Source organism: Rhinopithecus bieti, unplaced genomic scaffold (assembly GCF_001698545.2).
Source record: "Rhinopithecus bieti isolate Rb0 unplaced genomic scaffold, ASM169854v2 scaffold_15087, whole genome shotgun sequence".
Lineage (NCBI taxonomy): Eukaryota > Metazoa > Chordata > Mammalia > Primates > Cercopithecidae > Rhinopithecus > Rhinopithecus bieti.
In genome coordinates, this window is record NW_016808547.1 from 1,428,022 (window position 1) to 1,449,803 (window position 21,782).

Sequence of the window (21,782 nt, forward strand, 5' to 3'; positions counted from 1 at the left end):
ATTAACCTAGATGGTGCTGTGGTGGAAGAAGGACTCCAGGAAAGACTGGACCTTGTTGTCCAGTACACCTCGGCTTAGATTCTTGCCTTGCCACTGCACTAGCTGTGCAGCCTCAGACAAATTGTATACTTCTAAAACCAGAATTTCCTCTTATTTAAAATGGAGATATTATCATCTTCATCACATCATCCCTTTGGACCTGGATCTCCTGTAATCTGCACGAAATTTACTGTGTATTGTTTATCTGCTCTGCCAGTCCAAAATTGCAAGAGTAAGGATCTCGTTATATTCATTTTTGCATCAGAGCCTCACTTGATTCTTGGTTAACAGTAGGTCTTTGGTAAATAAAATTCCCCCTGAGTTGAATGGAATCAAGTTCCAAACACTAAGGTAAGTTTCAAATATCCAAATGTTGAAAATGCAATTGATCCAGATGTTTTCACATCAGTGGATTATATACTGAATTGATTTCCTCCTTAGAGGAAAGTCAGCAGCCCTGAAACTTTCTACACATTCCCAACAATTTCTGTAAAACTTCCAATTATCTTACTCTCTATAACTAGATATGTGGGCCAAGAACCCCAGCACCTTTGCCCCTTAACTTTGAAACTGGCAATATGAATTATCAGGGTGACCCCTCCCAACAGAGCACATGATCGGCCACAGCTGTGCATGTTTTTCAGTATGACTGCACCAGGATAGGGCTCCAAGCCACTGGGTGGAGCAATGTGCTCTGGGGAGAAAGCTCATGACATTTCCCCTATGATTTCACAAAAGAAAAAAATCTTATGAGTTGTTTCTGCTCAATGTCAATAGGAAAGGTCACAGCTTAGCGCGTTTACATATAGATGCATGCATGAATATGTAGAATATCAGCCACCCCTACAGTGTGAGAAAATTTAAATTGCATTGGTCCTAAGAGTGAAGGAACGCAGGTGTAGTTGCCTACTCAACCTCCACTTTATTCTTTTCCCTTTATTACAATCCTAATTTTATTTGAGATGACAATGTATACAACTAGAAGACAATTTCTCAGCCTCCCTTGGAGAGCTAGGTTCCAGCCAATGAGATGTAAACAGAAATGTATGCCATGTTCAAGTAGGCTGCTTAAAAGAAGTTGACTCCACTTGAAAGGTGTGCTTGGTTTGGCCTGCCTTCCTTCTCCCTTCCTCTGGTTGAATGTCATCTTGATGACTGGAGCTCCAGTAGCCATCCTGGAATTTGTGACCTTGATGGTGGAAGGCACAGGCCAATATGATAGAAGGATGAGGAAGAGGCCGAGTACCAGATGGCTGAGGAGCCACCATACCAGTCCTAGATTCGAGTTTCCACTGCTTCTGTGAAATAAAAATCAATCACAAACTTTTTATCTTGTTTAAGCCACGTTTAAAAGTCAGTTTTCTTTTATATGTAGCCTACTAATCCTATCCAAACAAGGCTTGAAAAAGGTTTACTACAGCTCTTTTTTGTTGTAATAGCAGAATAATTGGTAAAAAATGCCCATCAATAAGAAAATAAACTATTAATATAACAATACCAAATAAAACTGTGCAGCAGTATAAAGAATGAAAGGGTTTTTTTGTTTGTTTGTTTTAGAGATGGGGGTCTTGCTTTACTGACCAGTCTGGTCTCAAACTCCTGAGCTCAAATTATTGTCCTACCTCAGCCTCCCAAAGTGCTGGGATTATAAAGGTGTGAGCCACCGTGCGGCCTTTTTTTTTTTTTTAAGGTCTTCTTATGTAATTAAACATTTTAAAGACATCAGCTGATGAGCTGTTTAAAACAGGAAAAATCTCAAAAGCATCTCTGGCCAAAATCTTTTAAGAAACAAAAGTAGCATGATTCAGCCTTGACAAGGATTAGTCAGAGCCTACAGTATTAGGTTGAAATCAAAGAAAGGCAAGCTTTTTGGGGGATGAATAGTAATCTTTTTGAAAAAAAAATTTTTTTTTCCTTCAAGTTTAGGAGATGACAAATATTGAAAGCTGGTTGAACTGAATCCTCTTTATTGATGAGGAAAGCAGTGGGCTCGACCTATTTCTGACTTTCTGAAAAAAGTTGCCCTACCTGCCTGCCACTCCTTTTTAACTGGCTGTTCTCAAAGGAAATTGCAAGAGACTGAGGATAAACGTCTGACATCCAGAAATGGGCTTTTTAGAGCTGAGGCAGCCTCCAGAACTTCCATTTCCAATTTATTTCACAGGCGAGAAACTGAGGTCAACAGGGACGTTGGTTAGTGGTTCCTGGAGGCCCTGAAGGAACTTCTGGACCTGGCCTGTGCGTTCCAGAGAAAAAGGTCGGCCTCTGACGGAAAACGAAAAATGAGCACTCGGGAACCCACCCAGCCAGCGCAGAGCGCCTCAGCCGGACCAAGGGGAGGAGCCAGTGGGGCGGGCGGGGCCAAAATGGCGGGGGGGTGGGACTTCCAGAGGCGGGGGACGAGGAAACGGGACAGGGCGGGGCCCGGTAGGCGAGCGAGCGCCGGGAGGCGGGGCCTCGGGAAGGCGGAGAGGAAGGCGTGTGCAAGGCGGGGACCGCGCAGGTCCGAGCGGCGTGTCTGCGGCGCTGCGCGGCGAGGCCAAAATGGCGGCTTCCAGCTGGGCGCGCAAGGCAGTGGTCCTGCTTTGTGCCTCTGACCTACTGCTGCTGCTGCTACCACCGCCTGGGTCCTGCGCGGCCGAAGGCTCGCCCGGGACGCCCGACGAGTCTACCCCACCTCCCCGGAAGAAGAAGAAGGATATTCGCGATTACAATGATGCAGACATGGCGCGTCTTCTGGAGCAGTGGGAGGTCCGCGGCGCGCTCACACCCTCCTGGCTCTTCTCTGTCCGGGACCCTGTTGCCACTGACCTCTTACCCATTCTGTCTTGGGACCTTTCTGACCCCCTAACCTCCTCTACTCATGCCTTGAACCCTTACCCATTGAAGCCACTGCTGACCCTCCATTCCTCTTCTCACTCGCGCGCCCTGCTGACCCTCGCTCCAGCCCTCTCTCATTCCAGTGCCCTGTTCCCCCTGCCACTTCTCAAGCCACTCCAATCACGGGTCAGCCCCTCAGTGTTCAGCCTTGCTCTCCCTTCACTTTTCAGTGCCCTGGTTGTCTTTGCTTTGATCCTTGTGGTCAGTGAGCCCTATAAACGGGGAAAGAGACCTTTCCCACTCTACTAAAGAGCATTTCCTTCATTTTCCTTTTGTTTTGGGGTGATGGGTGGGAGAGTGGGTTGCAGTGAAGATGGTCTTCCTTAATGGTTATCTCAGCTGTCTTCTAAATCAGTAGAATGTTAGACTTCCTGTTTTGGTATATGTCCCTGCTGGGAATTTTGTGTTTTTTGTGCGTGGATTTATTTTACTGAGGGGAGAAGTAGCAATGGCTAGTGGCTCTGTATCGTGGAACTCACGCTTTTTGTTCAAAGGAGAGTGCGTTTTCTCGTTTGTCAGTTGGATGCACCGGAGTGTGCAGTTACAGGGAGTGTGTAATAAGCTTTTAAGGTAAAGATTACTGGCCAAAATCACATTGCTGCCTTTCCCCTTCCTGAGGTGATTGTACTGTCCTGGCTGACTTGCATAGCTGTGGAACCTTGGGCATGTCTAGTTTCTAGGCCTCAGTTTCCTTATTTGCAACATGAGGAAGTTTACTGGATGGTTCCTAAGATTCCTTCCAACACTGGTGTTTGTTATTTTGTGATTGTGTGTGTTGGGGGAGGAGGGAAAGACTTTCAGACACAAGTTTAAAATACCACCTGATTCATCTGACTAGAAGAATGCAGTCCTGTGTTTTCATGTGGTTATCAGCAGCTGATGGAAAGATTGGGGTAGATTTGAGTGTAGAGAGAACGTCCCTATTCACCATCTCCCTTGCAATATCCTTCTCTTTTTGGACTACAGCAAATAAAGCCTTTTGATCTGCCAGATTGAGAACATCACCTCATGAGAAATCCTCCCCTTGACCTACTCAGACCCTGAGCTAGACGAAGAGGTGCTGCAGAGATGAACAAAGATTGCACTGGGAACAGCAGATAACAGGATGGATGAGCAGGGAGAGACTTTGCAGGCCAAGAAAAACACATTATCTTATTTAATCCTTTTACCCATCCATGAGGGAGCTACTTATCCCTATTTTCTAGATGATGACATTGAGGCACAAAGAGGCACACATCGCGCAGCAAGCTAGTTGAGTTTCAAAATCTGTCACGACTTTAGAGCCTGTTCTTTGAACTGTTTTACCTGTACTGCCATACATACTGGTGAACAGAAGTGCAAATGAAGGATGGTGAGGAAGACGTGGATTAAGCTAGAAACTGCAGGAGCAGAGTAGAAAGGAGAAATGTGAGATTTTTATACTTTTAACATGGCTTGATGGTTGATTTTGTTTTTTTAATTATTTTTTATAGAGGTGGGGTCTCCTTATGTTGGCCAGGCTGGTTTTGAACTCTTGGCCTTTGCAGTCCTCCTACCTTGACTTCCCAAAGCGTTGGGATTATGGGCGTGAGCCACCATGCCTGGGCAACTGATTGATTTTGTGAACAGCAGGGCCACATAATGTAGTACAAAGACAGATTGGCCAGGCGCAGTGGTTCACACCTATAATCCCAACACTTTGGGAGGCAAAGGCAGGTGCATCATCTGAGGTCAGGAGTTCAAGACCAGCCTGGCCAACATGTTGAAACCCCATCTCTATTCAAAATACAAAAATTAGTCAGGCATGGTGGCAGGCACTTGTAATCCCAGCTACTTGGGAGGCTGAGGCACGAGAATTGCTTGAACAAGGGAGGCAGAGGTTGCAGTGAGCCGAGATCATGCAAAGCCTGGGCGACAGAGTGAGACTCTGTCTCAAAGAAAAAAAAAAAAAAAAAAAGACAGATTTTGAACTCAACTTTACCCCTCACTAGCTACTTGATCCTAGTTTTAGGTGTCTGTAAAGCCAGAGAATGCCCTGCTTTGCAGGATGCCATGAGGATTAAATGAGCTAATGTTTGTAGACACTCCACAGACATGAGGACCCTTCCCCAGTAGCAGTGTTTTTTATGTGGGAGAGCGTATCCATCTCTGTGGGTGCTTTTTTTGTAGGAAGCAGTTCTTTTCTTGTGACCGTCTCTAAATCCATACCCTCACTCCTTCCCCAGCAGTGTGAGAAACAGTGCTTCAATGAGAGGCTGTGCCTCAGATGTGTGGAGAGAAGGTGAGAATTCCTTCTATTGTGTTAGAACTAATTCTGAGTCCCAGTTGGTGTAGAAAAACCAAAGGTGGTTATTTCATTTTATGTTATGATAGCCAGGTATAATGGGAAGGGGCAGTTGGAGGGATTTAGAGCCAGAAATGTGGTTTGTACTTCTAGCAGGTGAGTAAATTAAGTAAATCATTTGTCCTTTCTGAACATCATCTTCCTCATATATTAAATGGAAGCCTAGTAGGATTGTTCTGAAGGTTGGAGATAATATATGTAGAGTGCCTGGAACTTAGTAGCTACTCAGTGGGTGTCACTTATTATTCATATCAAAAACCATAGGAGGAAGAAGAGGATTTGCAGAAAGGGGAGTTCAGCTTTGTAGCTTTTGACTTTGGCAAACAGTAATGAAGGAGCTACAAAGCCAGTTGAAAATGCAAGACTGGCCTGGAGGCAGGGCTAGAACTGGATCAGGGGACTGCCAGGCTTGTCCCCGGCCCCACCTTAACGTATAATAATTATACATATTTATGGGGTGCAGAGTTGTATTTCTACACATGTATACAATGTAATGATCAGTTCGGGATAATTAGCATATCTGTCACCTCAAACATTAATCATTTCTTTGTGTTGGGAACATTTAAAATTCTCTCCTAGCTGTTTGAAAATATGCAATAAATTATTGTTCACTATAGTCATCCTACAATACTATAGAGCACTATTTATTCTTCCTATCTAGTATAATTTTGTATCCATTCACCATCCTCCTTCCCTATCTCCCCTCCCCTTCCCATCCTCTGGTAACCACAATTCTAATCTCCACTTACGTGAACACAACTATTTTAGGTCCCACATAAGAATGAGAATGCTCAGTATTTGTCTTTCTGCGTCTGGCTTATTGCACTTAACCTAATGTCCTCCAGGCCCATTAGGGTACTATTTTGCATTTTTTTTTTTTTATGTAACTGAAACACAGACATATAAAATGGAAATTAAAGCCGCTTTTTTTTTAAGTCTCTCGAAACAATTTTTACCCATACTATATACACTAGACTTAACGACTGTTTAATTATATTTACATTAACAAAGAAATGCTGGGCTGGGCTTAGTGGCTCACGCCTGTAATCCCAGCACTTTGGAGACTGAGGTGGGTGAATCATTTGAGCTCAGGAGTTCAAGACCAGCCTGGGCAACATGGTGAAACCCATCTTTACCAAAATTACAAAAAAAAAATTACCCAGGTGTGGTGGCATGCACTTGTGGTCCCAGCTACTCAGGAGGCTGGGATAGGAGGATCACTTGAGCCTGGCAGGCAGAAGTTGCAGTGAGCCAGGATTGCACCAGCACCACTGCACTGCAAACTGGGCAATAGAGTGAGACCCCATCTCAAAAAAAAAAAAAAAGGTGCTTGGGACCTACTGAGTTAATTTCATGATTATTAGTGAAATCAGTCTGAAAAATGCAAATATTCTAGGATATTGAACCAACTAAAAGTCTTGCAGTGTTTTGAGGAGACTATAACAGATGTTATGGAGAATTAAGATAAAGACAGAAACAACCTGTGAATTTGGCAACTAGGAGGTCCTTTGCGACTTTGAGAGTGTAATTTCCATGCAGTGATTGTGATTGGAGGCCAGATCACAGAGGCCTAAGGAGTCAGCAGTGTCATAGCCAACAGATGCAGCACTGAATACTGTTTGCCTTTAAGTCATTACATCCCCAAACAAACCTTAGGAGGGAGACGCTGTTATTGCCCTCACCTTTCCATTATAGGTAAGGAAAGTTATTTTCAGATGGGCTAAGTAACTTGCACAAGGCTGCATAGTGATGGAGCGCATCCATCTGACAGCACAGCCCATGCTCCTGTCTGCAAGTCGCCACCAGTGACTCTTCCAAAGTAAAATAAGAAAGAAACACGTGGGTTGAGAGGGTGGCAGAGTTGAAAAGAAGGTTGGTGCGTTACATGTGGTCACGTTACTGGGGCCTTGGAGATCACTTCGTTCTGCTTTTCATTTTGTAGATGAGGAAACAGGCCTCGAGGAGTAAGGATTCTTAGGCAGGGTCACAAAGCTGGTTGTGTAGAACTGAAACCAGATCCCAGGTTTGATGTCAGTGTGGATCACCTTCAAGCACTGTGTAGAATTCTTTCATTTTTATTGTTTACTAAAATTATTTTTAATATAGTACATTATTAATGGTATCTTAAATCTTGGCCCTTCAGTGATTGGTCAAAAGCACCAAGTAAGAATGACTTAGTGGCTTTTTCTTTTTTTTTAGGTAACAGCTTTATTGAGATTCAATTCACATGCCATAGGCAATTTACCCATGTAAAATGTGCATTTTAGTTTTAGTATCTTCGGAGAGTTTTACAGCCATCACCAAAATCAATTTTAGAACATTTTTATCATCCCCAAAAGAAACCTTCAACCACTCCTCCCCTGTTTTCTCCCAACTCCCTAGCCAGCCCCAGGCAATCACTCATCTACCTTCTGTCTTGACAGATTTATCCATTTTGGACATTTCCTGTAAATGGAGTCATAGAATGTGTAGTCTTTCATATCTGGCTTCTTTCACTTAGCATAATATTTTCAAGGTTTATCTGTGTTGTAGCATGTATCAGTCAGTACTTCATTTCTTTTTTTCTTTTTTCTTTTTATTTTTGGTAGAGATGGGGTCTTGATATGTTGCCCAGGCTGGTCTTTAACTCCTGTGCTCAGGTGATCCTCCAGCCTCAGCCTCCTAAAGTGCTGAGGTTACAGGTATGAGCCACCGTACCTAGCCAGTACTTCATTTCTTTCAGTTGCTGGCATTAGCCTTTTCTCCAAGGAACCTGGTTCCTTGGTTCCAGAACCTGGTTCTTTTAAAGATTTTTTGTCTGTCATTCTATATTCTGTTTATTAGGCGTGGTGGTTAATGCCTGTAATCCCAGCACTTTGGGAGGCAGAGGTGGGCAGATCATGAGGTCAGGAGATCGAGACCATCCTGGGCAACATGGTGAAACCCCATCTTTACTAAAAATACAAAAATTAGCTGGATGTGGTGGCGTGCACCTGTAATCCCAGCTACTCAGGAGCCTGACCCAGGAGAATCACTCAAGCACAGGAGGCGGAGGTTGCAGTGAGCCGAGATCTTGCCACCGCACTCCAGCCTGGTGACAGAGCAAGACTCCGTCTCAAAAAAAAACAAAGTTACCATTTTGTATTAGCAATTTATTCATTTGTTTTTATCCCTATGGGTTCAACATTTGTTTGAGGGGTTGTAAGTCATACTATTATTTATTTTGATGTTGAGATTATTTCAAATTCGGCCCCTGAGAGCTGTCTCAAGTTGGCTTCCGTGTCATTTTGACATGTTCCACGATTCTTCGAGCACTTTACTACTTTGTGATGCAGGATTATTCTAGGCTCATCTTCTGTCTCCCTTGCTATAAGCCTGTTCTCCAATGAATCCAGGCTCTTTTACATATTTTTATCCATCTATCTGTTTACTCATCTGTTAATCTATAAAAAACCTTGAGTTTCTCCTGATACCTTCAATTCCAGCCTGATACCACAGGGCTCATTATTCCCCCTTTCATATTTGTAACTTCATTTCCAGAATTTAAGAACCTGGCTCTCATTATCTTCAATATGTTTACTCCTTTTCTCAATCCTAGAGGTCACATAAGATAGTTTCAGAGTGGCTAACCCATGCCACTACAGAAAGCAAACCTACTAACTGGAATTGGATATTTTTGTACAATACCTATTATTTAAGTGAAATGGGTATACATGGACTGCACATTTTAAGTATACAGTGCAATCTTTCTTTTAAGACATGGTCTCATTCTGTCTCCCAGGCTGGAATACAGTGGCATGATTATAGCTCACTACAGCCTCCATCTCCTGGGCTCAAGTGATCCTCACGTTGCAGCCTCCTGAGTAGCTAGGACTACAGGCACCTGCCACCACACCTGACTAATTTTTTAATTTTTTTTAAGAGATGGGATCTCACTATGGTGCCCAGGTTGATCTCTAACTCCTGGACTTAAGCAATTCTCCCACCTCAGCCTACTGAGTAGCTGGGACTACAGGTGTGCATTGCCATGCCTGGCTACTTTTTAATTTTTTTTTTTTTAGAGACAGAGTCTCACTGTGTTGCCTAGGCTGATGTTGAACTCTTGGCCTCAGGTGATCCTTTTACCTCAGCCTCCCAAAGTGCTGGGATTACAAGCTGAGCTACAGTGCCTGGCCTGCAATAAATTTTGATAAATGGATATTTCTGTATAATCCACACGCCTGTCAAAATATAGAACATTTCTGTCACCCCAGAGAAGTTATCTTGTGTCATTCTCAGTTAATCCTACCTTGTCCCCCTTCTGTAGGCAACACTGTTCTAATTTCTGTCACCCTAAATTAGTTTTGCTCATTCTTGAATTTTAAATAAATGGAATTGCATAGTAAATCTTATTTTGTATCTGGCTTCTGTCACTTAACGTTTTTGGGATTTGTTACATGTAACAGTATTTGTTCTTTGTTGCTGTGAAGTATTTCATCGTATGACCATACCAGAATGTGGCCATTTTTATAGCCTACCATGTTGGGTAGATTGTATGAGAGTTTAAAAGCTCTAGAAACCCATCACATGGGGGCACTTTGTGATTGGTAACCTGGGTTTGGGTAGTATTTGCTGCCTGAAACTTAGACTGTATTGAAAGTTAAGAAGAGGAAGAAAATCCCTAGTTTTCCTTTTTATGTTGTAATTTAAGTCATATACATGCACCTGACATCATGCAGATGTTTTGCCTGTGCCAGTTAAAAAGATTCTGATGATAGGTTTGATGCTTTTCCCCCAACCTGATAGAAAGATGATGAAATTGAAGAAGGAGATCTTCCAGAACACAAGAGACCCTCAGCACCGGTCGACTTCTCAAAGATAGACCCAAGCAAGCCTGAAAGCATATTGAAAATGACGAAAAAAGGGAAGACTCTCATGATGTTTGTCACTGTGTCAGGAAGCCCCACTGAGAAGGAGACAGAGGAAGTTACGAGCCTCTGGCAGGGCAGCCTTTTCAATGCCAACTATGACGTCCAGAGGTAAAGCACCAACAACTAGCTGAGAAAATCATAGGCTGTGCTGGGTCTTTTCTTTATTATTATTTATTATTATAATGATGATGATTTTTTGAGACAGAGTTTCGCTCTTGTTGCCTAGGCTGGAGTGCAATGGCGTGATCTCACCTCACTGCAACCTCCACCTCCCTGGTTCAAGCGATTCTCCTGCCTCAGCCTCCCGAGTAGCTGGGACTACAGGCCCCCGCCACCATGCCTGGCTAATTTTGTATTTTTAGTAGAGACAGGGTTTCACCATATTGGCCAGGCTGGTCTTGAACTTCTGACCTCGGGTAAATCGCTTGAACCTGGGAGGCAGAGGTTGCAGTGAGCCGAGATCACGCCACTGCACTCCAGCCTGGCAGCAGAGCAAGACTCCATCTTGTGGGGGCTCGGGGGTGGAAGCATTTGTTGGTAAAAGCTGTTAAGTTTTTGTTTTCATTTTTTGTAGAGGCGAGGTCTCACTATGTTGCCCAGGCTGGTCTTGAACTCCTGGCCTCAAGCGATCCTTGCACCTCAACCTCCCAAAGTGCTAGGATTACTGGCATTGACCACTGTGCCTGGTGTGTGTGTGTTTTTTTTTAATGTCTCAGTTGATCCTAAAGTTTTATTTATCTTTGAATCTTTAGCTTTTATCTCATCTGAACAGAAGGGTGTATCGCTTATTTTAGCCTCTTCTGCTAGAAGTTTCTGCTCAGTGGAGAGTGCTTTTGTGTGTAGCTGTGTTCACACATAAAGCTTGGACCATGCTGTTAACAGATAACTAATTTAATATGAAGAGGCTCAGTGTTCACACCTAAGTATGCTTCTGAGGTACAATTTTAAGAAATCTGCTGCTTTTTCCTCAAGAACAGTTCTGAAATTTGGGGTCTGCAAATATTCTAGTTTAGGAAATATGAAAGTAATGACAAGAAATGGAAGGAGTACTTAGAGAGCATCCGGCCAGCAAAATATTTTCAATTAGCTTAAATAGACACCGATACAGAGCAAATAAATGTCTTGGTGATGTGTGCTCAGGAAGGCCCACTGGTCTCTGTGGAGTGGTGGGAGCGTTATAAACTGAAGGGGGAACACGTGGTGTAGTCCCTAAGGAACAGAAGAATCATGCCTGCTGGCCACACTAGGACTCCACCCAGGCCTCATTCTTTCTGCTTTGTTCCTTGGGACCTTTTGAGTGTGGGCGAGCTGGGCTGCTTGCTGGTGAGCTCCAGGGCTAGGATTTCTGTCCAATAACCAAGTGTCCTCTTGAGTCCTTCATAGCCTCTTACCATGACCCACTCTAAGCCCTTGGTTTTCCACCTTTATCAGCACAAGTCTTTTGTCCCATAAAATTGTAACTGGACCCTCTAGAATATAAAACAGATACAGATCAGATCGAAGCTGCCTCTTCACCTCCCCAGCAGCAGCCCCTGGGCCATCTCTGCAGTGTCCTAGAGAGGTTTTCCAAATGTTTGCTTTTAACATGGGCATCCATTTATACTACAAAGGAACATCCAGTGTCTGTTTCTATTTTGTCCTGAGCTGGGTATTTAATAGTTCTGCAAGCTAATATTTTCATACATGAGATATCAGTAGCTGCTAGGCCTTAGAAAATCCAATTTTTTGTTCCATATTCATGTGGAATTTGAAATAAACATGGTAAGTGCCAGAGAATTGCTCTGACCCATTAGCACCTTACTAGTACGTGCTGACTGTCTGATTGCATCTCTCTGCCCAAGGTTCATAGTGGGATCAGACCGTGCTATCTTCATGCTTCGCGATGGGAGCTACGCCTGGGAGATCAAGGACTTTCTGGTCGGTCAGGACAGGTGTGCTGATGTAACTCTGGAGGGCCAGGTGTACCCTGGCAAAGGAGGAGGAAGCAAAGAGAAAAATAAAACAAAACAAGACAAGGGCAAAAAGAAGAAGGAAGGAGATGTGAAATCTCAGGCTTCCAAGGAAGACAATCGAGCTGGGAATAAAAGAGAAGACCTGTGATGGGGCAGCAGTGGCACACTGTGGAGAGCTCTTTGCCCAGCTCGTGGGGTGGGAGTAGTCTCAGGAAACTGCACGCCGGTTGACATTCTAGTTTCTTCTAGAAAGGGTCTGCCACATGACCAGTTTGTGGTCAAAGAATTACTGCCTAATAGGCTTCAAGTGAGAAGACAGCTGTTTTCTAATGAATACTGGACACTGACAAATTCATGTTTACTGTAAAATTACCTAACATGGAAATGTGACTGGGTTGCTTTTTCCCATTTACACGTGGTGAGTCAACTCTACTGAGATTCCACTCCCCTCCAAGCACCTGCTGTGATTGGGTTGCCTTCTGTGTCCATGTTTTTTATTTTCTGTCAACTAAAAGGATAGCAAATTCTGATCAGAGAAGTCTTTAAAACTCTTGACTTAATTGAGTCAAACTTTTCATGCCATGTACATCATTTTCATTATGTTGAAGGTAAAATGTGCTTTGTGAACTCAGATATCTAAATATATAGCCAGGAAGCCAGGGGGTGTAAATACAAAATCTATGCAGGAAATACAGAGAACAGAAAATACATCACTTGAAATCCTAAGTAGTATTGAATTTCTTTGACTTGAATCTCGCTCCTCAGTAAAAGAGAACTCTTGATGTCCGTCAGGTTTTATGTGGTCTGTAAAGTTAGGGGTTCTGTTTTGTTTCCTTATTTAGGAAAGGGTACTGCTGGTGTCGAGGGGTTATATGCTCCATTTAATGTGACAGTTTTAAAGGATGTAAGTAGGGAATCAGAGTCCTTTGCAGAGTTTGACAGAAGACTCAATAACTTCATTTATTTCTAAATATTTTTCTTTGATAAAGTGCCTAAATCTGTGCTTTTGTATGGAGTTAATGTCTGATTTTGCCGTTCATATGTTAGAGCTTACTCTGAATAAGAGTTAGAACATTTATATACAAATGTTATTTCTAAGAACTAAAATTCTTTGGAAAAAACCCTCAATTGTGATTTGAAGAAATTAAAAATAGCACATTACATGGTTAGAAAATGTCAGTGTTAAAGAATGGTACAAAGTGAAAGGTGTAGCCCTTTCTTGCTGCCGGTAGCTTGTCCCGGTAGAAGCTGCTGTTAACAATTTGTCCCCCCACATCCCCCTCCCTGCCCACCCACCAAAAAAAGTACATTTACTTATGTAAATGTACTTATGGTGATGTATGTTTGTTTTGGCCTCACAGCTTCTGTTTCCCCTTAATTTGGTAGCTGCTCACATTTCCCTCTAAAGAACCACACCCTCGGCGTTCTCAGTTCTCTACTTTGGATGGGACATTTGCCCTGCAGTCCCCGTACCCTCCAGGCCATGCCCACTCCAGGATGAAGCTTGTGTGATCTATGGTACTAGGGTACTAGGCCCCGAAAGAGGCTTTTCTTGTTTCTTCTGCATTTTGAACCTGGAGCAGAGCTGTTGTAGGCCCCGCCCTTGGAGAGGAGAGCTGTTTGACAGTGGGGCCAACACAGACAGTGGGGAGAGAGTGCCACACCCTGGTGGCATAAATGAGTCCCTGAATCATGCCGTGGCTGAAACAAACCCTGTCCGTGGGCTTTTTCTGTTTTACTTAGGGCAATTTGAATGGGTTACTGTCCTGCATAGCCAAAATGGCCCAGTGTAAAGCAGCTGTTTTGATGAGATAATTGCTTTAATTAAGCAAAAGGTAACAGAGCTTTTACTCTGCCCTGTACCTGGTGTTTCCACTTAGGAGCCTTCCCCTGTCAGAATGTGCAGATCTGTCTCATTGTTTCCTATGCACTGTGCCCCCACTTCAGCCAGTAGTTCCTGTGTGTCTGTTATGTACTAGGTACTACAAGGTGCTAGGACAGTGTAGATACAGCCTCTGGTGTTGTAAAACTCAATGATTTGGTGGGGGGAGACAAATGTCAGTAACGTACAAAGTAAAATGGCAGCTGTTAGAAGTATGAAAGGGGCAGGGTAGTGGGAGGTAGAATCTTCCCTGACCACATTGGGACAGCCAGAGGCCTTCTCTGAGGGCAAGAGGAAGAGAGGAGAAATAGAGTAAGGCAGGCAGAGGGAACAGTCTGAGCTAAGACCGTGACTGGAAGAGGCAGACCCTGTGGCTGGAAGTGGCAGAGGGAGAGGCTGCAGGAAGGCCGATGGGGAGGCTGGGGCCCAGTGCAGGCCCAGGCTGGAGTAGCATATGGAGTTTGGCAGGAATTTGGGACGCCCTGGTGGATCTTAATTGTGATGGGATTGGTGTGAAAGGCAGTCCAGGTTACACTGGTTGCACAGGAGAAGTGATTAGAAGAGTACCCCAGCTAGTGTGAGCTGTGAACTGGGAGGTGCTTCAGTAGTGCAGGCCATAGCTGAAGTCAGCAGGGTGGTGGTGAGGTTTGAACCACCATAGTCCCTGCTGATGGACACTTGAGTGTTCAGATTTTTTGCTGATACATTAAGTGCTGCAGTGGACATTTTCATACAAAATATTTTGGTACACTTTTGTTTATATCTGAAAGGTAAATTCCTAGCAGTAGAATTATTAGATTATTAGAACAAACAGAATTTAACATTTTGGTGTGTATTGCCAAATTGCCCTCCCAAGTGGTTTAGTCAGCTTACCCTTGCCAACAATAGATCTATCCTTGCTAGCTCTGGGCATCACAGTTACCAGTTTAATGGATTGTAAAACCATATCTTAATTGGCTACCCTGAAGCCACCATACTGGAGAGGCTGCATACAGAGTTTCACGTGGAGAGAGGGATGCCCAGGAGGCCCACCTGCTCCAACCCCAGCTGCATGAGTCTTCCAGCCCAGGCACAGACCTGTGGAGAAGATTTAAACATTTCCAGCCCCAGCCTTCAAGGCATCCCAGTTGACACTGAGGGGAGTTAGCGTAAGCTGACCTGAGAAAACAGTCTGCAGATTCATGAGCAAAAGAAATGTTGGGCTGGGCATGGTGGCTTATGCCTGTAATCCCAGTACTTTGGGAGACCAAGGTGGGTGGATCAGTTGAGGTCAGGAGTTTGAGACCAGCCTGGCCAACATGATGAAACCCTGTCTCCACTAAAAATTAGGTGGGTGTGGTAGTGCGCACCTATAATCCCTGCTACTCAGGTGGCTCAGGCAGGAGAATCGCTTGAACCTGGGAGGCGAATGTTTGCAGTGAGCCAAGATCGCACCACTGAACTCCAGCCTGGGTGATGAGGTGAGACTGTGTCTCAAAAAAACAAAACAAAAATTTTTTTGAGAGAAATGTCATTTTTTGTTTGTTTTTGAGACAGGTCTCACTGTTGCCCACGCTGGAGTGCAGTAGGATCACAGCTCGCTGAAGTCTCAACCTCCTGGCTCAATCAATCCTCCCACCGCAACCTCCCAAATAGCTGGGAGAAATGTCCTGTTTTTAACAAATTTGTCTTCCTTTTTCTCTTGTTTTAATATCTAGTGATCTAGTAAATGTGGATGATATCTTTTGACTATCAACTATGAAACCTGTGTTAGATATATACATCTTTCCTTCTTCCTTCATCCTCCGGCTTTCTGGTTTTGATGGTGATACTGTGGCTTTTGTACTTCTGGTGGTTTCCTTTATACTGTTAAACCTCTTTTTTTTTTTATTAAACCAACTTAGTATGCATTAACCAGTGAACAAGGGAAAGGAACTCACAAACTTCTTTCTGTGTCCCTGATTATTGTTTAATAGTGTTTGTACACTGACAAGATACATAGTATCCACCTTCTGTACCCATGATGTCCACCTTTGTGCTTGGACAAGAGCATGCAGGGTAGGACATTTCTGAGCCTTGCTTTTTCCCCTGGGAATTTTTTGTTTTTTAAGAGATAGGATCTCTTGCTGTCTCACCCAGGCTAGAGTGCAGTGGTGTGTTCATAGCTCACTGCAGCCTCAAACTCCTGGGCTCAAGCTATCCTCTTGCCTCAGCCTCCCGAGTAGCTAGGACAAGCATGCACCACCATGCCTGACTAGGTTTTTGTGTGTGTGTGTGTGTGTGTGTTTTGTAGAAATGGAGATGTCTCACCATGTTGCCTGGGCTGGTCCTCAAGCAATCCTCCTGCCTTCCTGCCTCAGCCTCCGATTCACTGGTATTAAGTTGTGAGTCACCACACCCAGCTCTACGTTTCAGCCCTTCTTACACATGGCTCCATTGGAGAGGTGTGAGGCCACCCCTGTCTTTCCCTTAGAAGTGACTGCTTTTTCTCTTTTTTTAAATTTGTTTTTATGTTTCTTTGTTTTGGGGATTTTGTACTTTTTTTTTTTAATTTCCTTTCAGACTGCTTTGTATCAGACTCCTTAGGAATTCTACTTCATTCTTTTTTTTAATTGAAAATTTTAAATTTTAAAATAATTGTTTTAAATTAATAAATAGCATTCAGCTCCTTTTTGCTTATATAATTCATACTTAACATTTAGTAATTTTTCTAGGAAAAGTCTTAGTGTTGATTTTTTTTTCCTGAATCTTTTTTCTTAATCCTTCTAGAGCATGGTGTGTAATTTCTAATTGATTACAGATTCAGCTCCCCCCTCCCCCATTATTTTGGAAAAAATTATCTTCTGTTAGCTTTAGTTTTGTGTTGATATCTTGGGTATCTTTTTTTTTTTAGCTCTGATATGCATTTTATATTTTTTAATATTCCATTTTATCTCATGTTTGAGCTGTTTTATTAAAATTCAAGTTTTTATTAACTTCTATCACTCAAAAATCCAAATGGGGAATCTTCACCTTGGGTTATATTTTCTCCCAGGATTGAATAATTATCTGTATTTGTGTGCTACATTCTTTTATTGCTGCTGTTTTCTAATTTCAAAATGTTTGGATAGATACCACATCTTTGTTTTTTTTCTCTCTTATTCATGCTTAGGCAGACACAGCTTTTCCCAGACCTTGGCCTGCACAAGTGTTATAGGTAAATTCTCGCTGGCTCCTTTCCCTCCATATCTGAGCATTGTCTGCTTCCCCAGGAGCTGCAGCTCCAGGGTGGAGTACTGCCTTCTCTCAGCTTTCCTATAGCTGAACCGGAAAGGAGAGGGGCTCAGACAAGGCTGTGTGTGGCTCTGCTTGACAGGTAGCCTCTGCTGTGCTGTGGCTTTCATGAGTGTCCTAGACTAGGGTTCTCCTCCCCAGTAGGGGAGGAGAAGGAAAGGTCATGCAATATGTGGCTTCGGGCAAGGGCAGGAGGCACTTGCCCCATTCACGCAATTTGAAGGGCAGCACAAAACTTGGTAATTAAATAATATTTTAATGCAGTATTTTAAAAAAAACAAAAAATGTTTTATTAAAAAAAAACATGGTGAATAAAAGATGAGCATTCTAAATACAGGATCTGTCGAGGGGTGACTAGGGTGAGCCGGGGCTGGCAGAGCCAGGGGCAGATTCACCACCTTCTCCTGCAGTCTGTGGTTGGTATTTATGTCCTCATGCTTAAAAGTTCATATTCCCTGAATCCCAGGGTTTTGCATTCATAGTGAGAACTGAAATATTTATTTTATTTATTTGGTTTTTTTGAGACAGGGTCTCTGTTGCCGAGGCTGGAGTGCAGTGGCGCAGTCATGGCTCACTGCAACCTCAACCTCCCAGGCTCAAGCCATCCTCCCACCTCAGCCTCCCAAGAAGCTGGGACTACAGGTGGATGCCACCATGCCTGGCTAATTTTTGTGGGGTTTTTTTATGGTGGTGGTGTTTTCTCATAGAGACAAGGTTTCATCATGTTGCCCAGGCTGCTCTCAAACTCCTGGGCTCAAGTGACTCACCCACCTTGAAATCTTTATTTTTATTAAAATAATAGCACAGCAATGTTAAAAGTTCCCTATAAAAGGAAGAAATTCATCTACCATCACACCATCCCAGCTATCCAAGCTGTTTTCATTTGGCCAAGCTCCCTTTGAGACCATTACCTCTGAGTGTTATATTCACGTATTTGTCATCATAGCAGAAACAGAATTTACAATTTTCCCACTCAACATTGTATAGTAACAAAGTTTTTTGTTTTTTGTTTTTTTTTTTTGAGACGGGAGTCTTGCTCTGTTGCCCAGACTAGAGTGCAGTGGTGCAGTCTTGGCTCACTGCAACTTCCACCTCCTGGATTCAAGTGATTCTCCTGCCTCAGCCTATCAAGTAGCTGGAATTACAGGTGTCTGCCACCTCATCTGGCTAATTTTTTTTTTTTTTTTTTTTTTTTTTTTTTTTTTTTTTTTTGAGACAGAGTCTCGCTCTGTTGCCCAGGCTGGAGTGCAGTGGCCAGATCTCAGCTCACTGCAAGCTCCGCCTCCCGGGTTCACGCCATTCTCCGGCCTCAGCCTCCCGAGTAGCTGGGACTACAGGCGCCCACCACCTCGCCCGGCTAGTTTTTTGTATTTTTTTAGTAGAGACGGGGTTTCACCGTGTTAGCCAGGATGGTCTCCATCTCCTGACCTCGTGATCCACCCGTCTTGGCCGGCTAATTTTTTATATTTTTAGTAGAGACAGGGTTCCACCATGTTGGCCAGGCTGGTCTCGAACTCCTGAGCTCGTGATCCATCTGCCTCGGCCTCCCAAAGTGCTGGGATTACAGGCGTAAGCCACTGTGCCCAGCCTGTAATGAAGTTTTTATATTGCTGCCTGGTCTCTGCGTTCTGCGTTTTAGTGGCTGTGTAATACTCCCATCCTTTTGCTGTGCCATAATTCTAATTAACAGATTGATGTAGTGAAGACAGTAGGGCTGGACCAGGCATGGCTCTGTTACTCACACATGCCTGAGTCCAATCTCTGCCTCACTATCTTTATCTCCTAGGAGCATCTGCTTCTACCCACGGCTCTGGCTGCCCTGTTTGTATGCATAGCCCTGCCCTGCTCTCCCACCCTCCCTGGATGGTCATGGTCTTTTGGACCAGAGGTGGGCGTCTGACCCAGGTCACCATTGACCAGGTTGGCAAATCAGATCCTCTCAGCAGAGACTGGATGATTTGATAGCTGAGGCATTAATAGTGCAGCAGCCACAGTGAATTGCAAGAATGTGTGCTAGTGAAGTTTCTACTCTTGCCCTGGGTATTTGACCTCCTAAGTTTTGATATTCAGGTTGTCCTTGAATTCTGAGAGCTCTGGATTCCTATGATAAACTTTTCCCTAGGGCTACTTTGAAAAGGTTTCTGCAGGTGGTCTGATCCTCTCACTCTAACTTTTCCTGATCTCTGCTTATCCATCTATGTGAGGGAGTGAGACGAAGCACATGTGTAAAGTCCCCAGCACCGGGCCTGTATCTGTGCTCTATATTTGAGTTATTTTAAGTTATCCACAATTATCAATAATGTTGAAATGAGCAGTTTTGCTTCCTTAAGATTAGTCCTTCGGTGTCGATTTCTTTTTTTTTTTTTTTTTTTTTTTGAGATAGAATCTCACTCTGTTGCCCAGGCTGGAGTGCAATGGTGCAGTCTTGTCTCACTGCAGCCTCTACCTCCCGGGCTTAATCAATCCTCCCACCTCAGCCTCCCTCCCAAGTAGCTGGGACTACAGGCATTGTCCTGCTTGTCTCAGGTCCTACTTTTTCCTGTGTCCCTGATTATTGTTTCATCCCAGCTACTCAGGAGGCTGAGGTGGGAGGATCTCTTGAACCTGAGAGATAGAGGCTGCAGTGAGCTGTGATTATGTCACTGCACTCTAGCCTGAGGGACAGAGTGAGACCCTGGCTGCAAAAAAAAAAAAAAAAAAAAAAAAAAATGTTTTCAGACTTTATTTCTCCTATTGGAATAAGGGAAAGAAGTTGAACTCAACTCTGAATACAGTGAAGACAATTGGAGATGTATAGCAGAAGAGCAGAGTGAGGGGTCAGTGGGTGGAGAATTACTAACAGGAACTTGATTAGATAGCAAGGGCAAGGGGATTCTTATTAACTGGCTTAGGATTGTTACTAATGCTGGGCTCAGCTGTCCAAGGTCAAGGCCTAGCTGAGAAGATGGCTCAGAGGAGCCCAACTAAAGTTTCTAAGGAGGGGTCTTTGTCAGTTCTAGGGCTTTGCATGTGAATGCTCTTTACTGAAAATAGAAGTTAACCCTTGACTGGGCAATCTGATGGCCGTTTTCCTATCCTAGGCTGTGAGGTACCTTGTTGACCAGATAGGGTGAGGCCAGGGCTTGGAGCTGAAAAGCATTTTCAGCAGGCAAAGATCAAGCTCTTCACATAGACTTGCAGTAGGAATCCTTTGGGATAGAAGTTGACAAATATTCTCTTCTTCACCAGGCTCCAGTGAGGCTCCTTGAAGCCCTTGAAGCCTTGACTTTCAGTGTCCGTTCTTATGGGGCTTGAGTTGCCCGTTTTAGCAAGAATCCTGTTAATTAATTTATTGAGAAATTCTTACCCCTGATATCTAATCACTTTTAATATCTGATCAAATTCTTCATCCTCTACCCCACCCCCAGGTGATATCTGATCACCCAGGCCTGCCTTCAGCATAATCCTGTTAGGTCTGTTTAAGCGGAGTCCATCCTACCCCTGACGTTTCCTTTTAGTCATTTTCCATCTACTGCCCCCCATCCTGCTCCTTGGCTGGGGTAGAAACCTGTTTGTGCATGCTGTATTCAGAATTGAGCCCACTTCTGTACTGAGGTCTCTTTCCCCTTATTGCAATACTTCCTGATTTAAATCTGTTCTTACTGCTATAACTACCGTCAGACTCTGATTTTCTTTGACTAAGTCTGAGAGGGAAAGTTCCGAAGAATAGGAGTGGCTAAGTTAGCTACGGAGAAGTTCCTCTGGGGCCAGGGAGCAGAGAGGAAGACAATGATAATTACGATGAAGATCATGTTTTTGATTTCAAAAAGTACAACACTTCCCATTACGCACTGCATGTGAGACTCACACCTGCCCTGCAATGGAGGAGTAGATAGTTTACAGGTGAGTGAGCCCAGAGAGGAGGGGACTTGCCAGTGATCACAAGGCCAGCGAGTGCCTTTACTACTTCATAAGACCCCTATCAAGCAAAGTAGAATTGTTCATTCTCTCCACCATACAACCAAAGCACAGCTTGGACAAGTGATTTGGCTAGAACCTTTCTCCAAAGCTATCTGTAGTGGTTATCATCTCCTAAAGCAAAGTCAATTTAAAAATTAAAGGATGTACCCGCTAGGGGGCAGCAGAGACCAGCTGTGCCTCATGGCCTTCCCCACCATGTCTAGCTCTCCTTTGCCGCTGATCCTTCCGTGAGAATTCTTCAGCTATTATTTTAATTAACAGACTGCTCAGTCTGTGCTTGCAAAATATCTGAAAATCTGCATGCACCTCTCTCTCTGAATTTCTCTTGGAAATCTAAGGGATTATCGCATCCATGTGTACTGTTCTAGTATTAATTTACTTCATCCTCCTAGCAAGCAGCCCTATGCGGTAGATACTGTCATCTGTCATCCCCATTTTGCACACAAGGAAACTGAGGCACATAGACATTCATTATTTTCTCCACGGTCATGCTGCAAGGCAGTGACAAAGCCAGGATTTTTTTTTTTTTTTTTTTTTTTTTGAAGACAGAGCCTTGCTTTGCCGCCCAGACTGGAGTGCAATGGCACCATCTCGGCTCACTGCAA

At 43.7% G+C, this 21,782-nt stretch overlaps 1 protein-coding gene across 1 annotated transcript; it reads left to right on the forward strand.

Moving 5' to 3' along the window:
* Positions 1–2,492: 2,492 nt before the first annotated feature.
* MESD (mesoderm development LRP chaperone) lies at positions 2,493–13,252 on the forward strand. The gene is made up of 3 exons (XM_017886832.1): positions 2,493–2,790; positions 10,007–10,239; positions 11,973–13,252. Exons 1-3 carry the CDS (start codon positions 2,584–2,586, stop codon positions 12,229–12,231), a joined length of 699 nt encoding a protein of 232 aa, XP_017742321.1. The 5' UTR covers positions 2,493–2,583; the 3' UTR covers positions 12,232–13,252.
* Positions 13,253–21,782: the final 8,530 nt, after the last annotated feature.

Excerpts from the sequence above, each read along its gene's own strand:
- MESD (XM_017886832.1), top strand. The coding sequence starts at position 2,584 with ATGGCGGCTTCCAGCTGGGCGCGCAAGGCAGTGGTCCTGCTTTGTGCC. Across the intron at positions 2,791-10,006 it reads GTCTTCTGGAGCAGTGGGAG|AAAGATGATGAAATTGAAGA; the intron begins GTCCGCGGCGCG and ends CCAACCTGATAG. Across the intron at positions 10,240-11,972 it reads GCCAACTATGACGTCCAGAG|GTTCATAGTGGGATCAGACC; the intron begins GTAAAGCACCAA and ends TCTCTGCCCAAG.